This window comes from Aquarana catesbeiana, linkage group LG01 (assembly GCF_042186555.1).
Source record: "Aquarana catesbeiana isolate 2022-GZ linkage group LG01, ASM4218655v1, whole genome shotgun sequence".
Lineage (NCBI taxonomy): Eukaryota > Metazoa > Chordata > Amphibia > Anura > Ranidae > Aquarana > Aquarana catesbeiana.
The window spans coordinates 991,382,864-991,389,666 of NC_133324.1; the positions used below are offsets into that span (position 1 = coordinate 991,382,864).

The window sequence follows — 6,803 nt, forward strand, 5'->3', positions numbered from 1 at the left end:
GATGCGTGGTTTATTGCCACCCCAGACAGCCTCACTAATTAATTTCCTTAAAACCCTCAGGAAATACCTTGGGAGGGGAATCGGCAGCAGTTGAAATTTATACAAAATTTTGGGGGCAATCATCATTTTAACCGCGTTCGCTCGCCCAAACCATGAGAGCGGCCTAGACCGCAATCTTCTTACCTCTTGCCTGATTTCATCTAATAATGGGATGTAGTTTCTTTGAAATAACTCTTTAATGGAGTTGGCTAACTTAATACCCAGATACTTGATCTCCTTTCTGCAGGGAAAGGGGAACACTGAGGCCAAGTGAGCTTCTTCCTGCTTAGTTAGACTGATATTTAAGATTTCGGACTTGCCGGGGTTGATTTTAAAGTTGGAAACTTCTCCGTATGATCTGAGGATTCGGAGCACGTTGGGGAGGGTTACTCTGCGATTTGAGACAAAAAATAGTATGTCATCAGCAAATGCTGCCAGTTTATGCTCCTCCATTCCCACCCACACCCCATTTTGTCCCATTTCAATCTGTCATTTCTTGTCTTTCAATTTCTTGCTTTTTTGATTTTGACGGTTGGCCAATATTTAAAAATTACCTTTCGCAAGAAGAGGCTAACGTCCTTATAGACCTCGTTCATCGCAGATTTCGGTGAGAAAGACCCTTTTGAAGTAGAGAAATATGATGGTTATTTGGTGGGATTCATCACCTTCATGTCTTGGATCTCCATAGGAGGGTCCTGAGCTGTATATTGATCGGTGTTGTCTATCGTCTCCGTGGGCTGGCTCTCACTTCCCTCGTATTTTTTCCTTGGTCTCTTTCTTTGTCTGTGACGTGCGTTTGGCGTTTTGCGTCTGCCTCTCTGAGTGATTTGAGATTGGCCCTGTACCGTACCTTGGTTGTCTCTCCCTCCCTGACCTTTCTCTAAAAAAGTCAATTCTTCCTCACTGTCAGTCGATGAATTACATTTAATGGAAGATGAATTTTTCCTACTTCTACGTAATTGGCTTCTGCCTCTCTGTAAAGTCGGGTCAAAGATGTCGTCTTTTTCCCAGTCGGCGATATTTTGTTTGAATTTCTCCTGTTTGTTAATTCTGAGATTCTTTTGAGTTCTCTCTACTTCTTTCTTCAAGGACTCGTTCCGTTTCTCAGACTCCTGGTCCTGTGTAAAGGGTTCAAGGAGTTGTGCACTAATGTCTATCTCAGTTTGAATTTCACCCAGTTGCACTAATTCCTCTTCTACAATTAGTCTCATCACCTCGATTCCACGTCCTTTCCATATATCCAGGAATCTAGGTGAATGAAGGTGGCCAGTGGGAACCACTCTCTCCCTTAGTCCTCTTGGAACAACTTTGTGTTCAATATGAGATCTAAGAGAGGAGATATCCCATTTTCTATTCAGATATTTAATAATTCATTTTTTATTTTTTATGATTTTAATTCACTGGAAAATGCCGGGTGCTGGAGAGGCCAATCTGCCCTGCCTCCTTGTAATGTAACCAATCCCTGCTATGCCTGTGCCAGAAGCTCCACCCCTGATGGGGACACACATAGGGCCGGCTACCATTAGGCAAACTAGGCAGTCACCTAGGGTGCAGCCACAGCCAGGGCTCAGCTGGCCGGCAGAGGCTGACTGGGTCGGTCACCACAGACACACCTTAAAGCAGCGCCATCAAAGTAGGAGGTGCAAACAGAAGGTGGGAGAGACAAATCCAGTGATACACAGAAAGCGCTGCCTGCAGGGCGGCCTATACCTCCTGAGCCGGCCGCTGGAGACTCTTTGCTGAATAGGGATGTCTCTTTGCTGAATAGGGATGTCTCTTTGCTGAATAGGGTAGTCTCTTTGCTGGATTAGGGTAGTCTCTTTGCTGGATTAGGATGTCTCTTTGCTGAATTGGGATGTCTCTTTGCTAAATTAGGATGTCTCTTTTCTGGATTAGGATGTCTCTTTGCTGGATTGGGATGTCTTTTTGCTGGATTGGGATGTCTCTTTGCTGAATTGGGATGTCTCTTTGCTGAATTAGGATGTCTCTTTGCTGAATTGGGATGTCTCTTTGCTGGATTAGGATGTCTCTTTGCTGGATTAGGATGTCTTTTTGCTGGATTAGGATGTCTCTTTGCTGGATTAGGATGTCTTTTTGCTGGATTGGGATGTCTCTTTGTTGGATTAGGATGGCTTTTTGCTGGATTGGGATGTCGGAGGGAAGCACCTAGTTGGGGTGCCCCAGCAGTTCCATCACACCATCCCCCACTGGGAGTCCATGGTTCCTTGTTTGCAGATGGATATCAATGGACAATTGGGATTTCTTCTGTACTAATTTCAGCAACATCAGCCATTCCCAACAAAATGGCAGCCATCTGCCCATAGACACCAACTCCCTGCCGCATGAGTGTGAATGACGGGAGTAAAAGAATGGCTTCAGCCCCCTCTTCTCCACCTGTAGAAAACTCCTCAGACGCGCTTCACCCTTTTAATCATAAAGGCCAATCACCGTCTATTCCCACCAATATCTCCATCCACAGCACCAGACACTGACAACCTCTGCTCCATAAGTGACACCATCTCCCGTCCTCTACTCCTCCCTTCCGTCTCCCGTCCTCTACTCCTCCCTTCCGTCTCGCGTCCTCTACTCCTTCCTTCCCTCTCCCGTCCTCTACTCCTCCCTTCCGTCTCCCGTCCTCTACTCCTCCCTTCCATCTCCTGTCTTCTACTCCTCCCTTCCGTCTCCCGTCCTCTACTCCTCCCTTCCGTCTCCCGTCCTCTACTCCTCCCTTCCGTCTCGCGTCCTCTACTCCTTCCTTCCCTCTCCCGTCCTCTACTCCTCCCTTCCATCTCCTGTTCTCTACTCCTCCCTTCCGTCTCCCGTCCTCTACTCCTCCCTTCCGTCTCGCGTCCTCTACTCCTTCCTTCCCTCTCCCTCCTCTACTCCTCCCTTACGTCTCGCGTCCTCTACTCCTCCCTTCCGTCTCCCGTCCTCTACTCCTCCCTTCCGTCTCCTGTCCTCTACTCCTCCCTTCCCACTCCCATCCTCTACTCCTCCCTTCCGTCTCCCATCCTCTACTCCTCCCTTCCCACTCCCGTCCTCTACTCCTCCCTTCCGTCTCCCATCCTCTACTCCTCCCTTCCGTCTCCCTCCTCTACTCCTCCCTTCCATCTCCCGTCCTCTACTCCTCCCTTCCGTCTCCTGTCCTCTACTCCTCCCTTCCATCTCCTGTCTTCTACTCCTCCCTTCCGTCTCCCATCCTCTACTCCTCCCTTCCGTCTCCCTCCTCTACTCCTCCCTTCCGTCTCCCGTCCTCTACTCCTCTCTTCTGTCTCCTGTCCTCTACTCCTCCCTTCCCACTCCCGTCCTCTACTCCTCCCTTCCCTATCCCGTCCTCTACTCGTCCCTTTCCTCTCCTGTCCTCTACTCCTCCCTTTCCTCTCTCGTCCTCTGCTCCTCCCTTCCCTCCCATCTCCTGACCTTTATTCCTCCCTTCCATCTACCGTCGTCTACTCCTCCCTTTCCTCCCCTCTCCTGTCCTCTACTCCTCCCTTTCCTCCCCCGTCCTCTGCTCCTCGCTTCCATCTCCCATCCTCTACTCCTCCCTCCCATCTCCCGTCCTCTACTCCTCCCTTCACTCCTCCATCCTCTACTCCTCCCTTCCATCTCCCGTCCTCTACTCCTCCATTCCCTCTCCCATCCCCTACTCCTCCCTTCCCTCCCCCTCCTGTCCTCTACTCCTCCCTCCCATCTCCCGTCCTCTACTCCTCCCTCCCATCTCCCATCCTCTACTCCTCCCATCCCTCTCATCTCCCGTCCTCTACTCCTCCATTCCCTCTCCCGTCCTCTACTCCTCCCTTCCATATCCCATCCTCTACTCCTCCCTCCCATCTCCCATCCTCTACTCCTCCCATCCCTCCCATCTCCCGTCCTCTACTCCTCCATTCCCTCTCCCGTCCTCTATTCCTCCCTTCCATCTCCCATCCTCTACTCCTCCCATCCCTCCCATCTCCCGTCCTCTACTCCTCCATTCCCTCTCCCGTCCTCTATTCCTCCCTTCCATCTCCCATCCTCTACTCCTCCCTTCCCTTCCCCTTCATGTCTTGTCCTCTACTCCTCCCTCCCATCTCCCATCCTCTACTCCTCCCATCCCTCCCATCTCCCGTCCTCTACTCCTCCATTCCCTCTCCCGTCCTCTACTCCTCCCTTCCATCTCCCATCCTCTACTCCTCCCTCCCATCTCCCATCCTCTACTCCTCCCTCCCATCTCCCATCCTCTACTCCTCCCATCCCTCCCATCTCCCGTCCTCTACTCCTCCCTTTCCTCTCTCGTCCTCTGCTCCTCCCTTCCCTCCCATCTCCTGACCTTTATTCCTCCCTTCCATCTACCGTCCTCTACTCCTCCCTTTCCTCCCCTCTCCTGTCCTCTACTCCTCCCTTTCCTCCCCCGTCCTCTGCTCCTCGCTTCCATCTCCCATCCTCTACTCCTCCCTCCCATCTCCCGTCCTCTACTCCTCCCTTCACTCCTCCATCCTCTACTCCTCCCTTCCATCTCCCGTCCTCTACTCCTCCCTTCCCTCCCCTGTCCTCTACTCCTCCCTTCCCTCCCCTCTCCTGTCCTCTACTCCTCCATTCCCTCTCCCATCCCCTACTCCTCCCTTCCCTCCCCCTCCCGTCCTCTACTCCTCCCTCCCATCTCCCATCCTCTACTCCTCCCATCCCTCCCATCTCCCGTCCTCTACTCCTCCATTCCCTCTCCCGTCCTCTACTCCTCCCTTCCATCTCCCATCCTCTACTCCTCCCTCCCATCTCCCATCCTCTACTCCTCCCTCCCATCTCCCATCCTCTACTCCTCCCATCCCTCCCATCTCCCGTCCTCTACTCCTCCATTCCCTCTCCCGTCCTCTACTCCTCCCTTCCATCTCCCATCCTCTACTCCTCCCTCCCATCTCCTTTTGTTGGTTTTGTTCTGTAGACTCGGAGTGTGATCAGCCGGTGGTGTCGATTTCTGAATCTGGATCGAACGTCCTCTGGACATATGTCAGATCCCAGGACCGGTGTAAACCCTTCATGGCAAAAGACTCCGGAACCGGCCCCAACGTCTTCCTGACTGAGGAGGAGTGTATGAAGCGCTGCTCCACTGAGTACGACCAACTCTTCCCACCAGAAGGTGAGGGTGATAGCTCTGTATATGGGTGGAGTCAGAGGCGAGGGATGATATCACTGTATATGGGTGGAGTAGGAGGTGAGGGATGATGGGTTGAGTCAAAGGTGAGGGATGATGGGTGGAGTTGGAGGTGGGGGATAACATCACTGTATATATGGGTGGAGTCAGAGGTGAGGGATGACAACACTGTATATGGGTGGTGGAGTCAGAGGTGAGGGATGATGGGTGGAGTCAGAGGTGAGGGATGACATCACTGTATATGGGTGGAGTCGGAGGTGAGGGATGACAACACTGTATATGGGTGGTGGAGTCAGAGGTGAGGGATGATGGGTGGAGTCAGAGGTGAGGGATGACATCACTGTATATGGGTGGAGTCGGAGGTGAGGGATGATGGGTGGAGTCGGAGGTGAGGGATGACATCACTGTATATGGGTGGAGTCAGAGGTGAGAGATGACATCACTGTATATGGGTGGAGTAGGAGGTGAGGGATGATGGGTTGAGTCAAAGGTGAGGGATGATGGGTTGAGTCAAAGGTGAGGGATGATGGGTGGAGTTGGAGGTGGGGGATAACATCACTGTATATATGGGTGGAGTCAGAGGTGAGGGATGACAACACTGTATATGGGTGGTGGAGTCAGAGGTGAGGGATGATGGGTGGAGTCAGAGGTGAGGGATGACATCACTGTATATGGGTGGAGTCGGAGGTGAGGGATGACAACACTGTATATGGGTGGTGGAGTCAGAGGTGAGGGATGATGGGTGGAGTCAGAGGTGAGGGATGACATCACTGTATATGGGTGGAGTCGGAGGTGAGGGATGACATCACTGTATATGGGTGGAGTCAGAGGTGAGAGATGACATCACTGTATATGGGTGGAGTCAGAGGTGAGGGATGATGGGTGGAGTCAGAGGTGAGGTATGACATCACTGTATATGGGTGGAGTCAGAGGTGAGGGATGATGGGTGGAGTCAGAGGTGAGGGATGACAACACTGTATATGGGTGGAGTCGGAGGTGAGGGATGACATCACTCTATATGGGTGGAGTCAGAGGTGAGGGATGATGGATGGAGTCAGAGGTGAGGGATGACATCACTGTATGTGGGTGGAGTCAGAGGTGAGGGATGATGGGTGGAGTCAGAGGTGAGGGATGATGGATGGAGTCAGAGGTGAGGGATGATGGGTGGAGTCGGAGGTGAGGGATGATGGGTGGAGTCAGAGGTGAGGGACGACATCACTGTATATGGGTGGAGTCAGAGGTGAGGGATGACATCACTGTATATGGGTGGAGTCAGAGGTGAGGGATGATGGGTGGAGTCGGAGGTGAGGGATGACATCACTGTATATATGGGTGGAGTCAGAGGTGAGGGATGACATCACTGTATATGGGTGGAGTCAGAGGTGAGGGATGACATCACTGTATATGGGTGGAGTCAGAGGTGAGGGATGATGGGTGGAGTTGGAGGTGAGGGATGACATCACTGTATATGGGTGGAGTCTGAGGTGAGGGATGATGGGTGGAGTCTGAGGTGAGGGATGATGGGTGGAGTCGGAGGTGAGGGATGATGGGTGGAGTCAGAGGTGAGGGATGATGGATGGAGTCAGAGGTGAGGGATGATGGGTGGAGTCGGAGGTGAGGGATGATGGGTGGAGTCGGA

General features: G+C 52.3%; 1 protein-coding gene across 1 annotated transcript in view; it reads left to right on the forward strand.

The window, feature by feature from the left end:
* LOC141124069 (kunitz-type U19-barytoxin-Tl1a-like) overlaps window positions 1-6,803 on the forward strand; it is a 77,281-nt gene that overhangs the window by 46,951 nt on the left and 23,527 nt on the right. Inside the window, exon 3 of the mRNA XM_073612171.1 lies at window positions 4,955-5,149. Coding sequence (XP_073468272.1) covers window positions 4,955-5,149 — 195 coding nt within the window. The remainder of the gene's footprint in view (window positions 1-4,954; window positions 5,150-6,803) is intronic.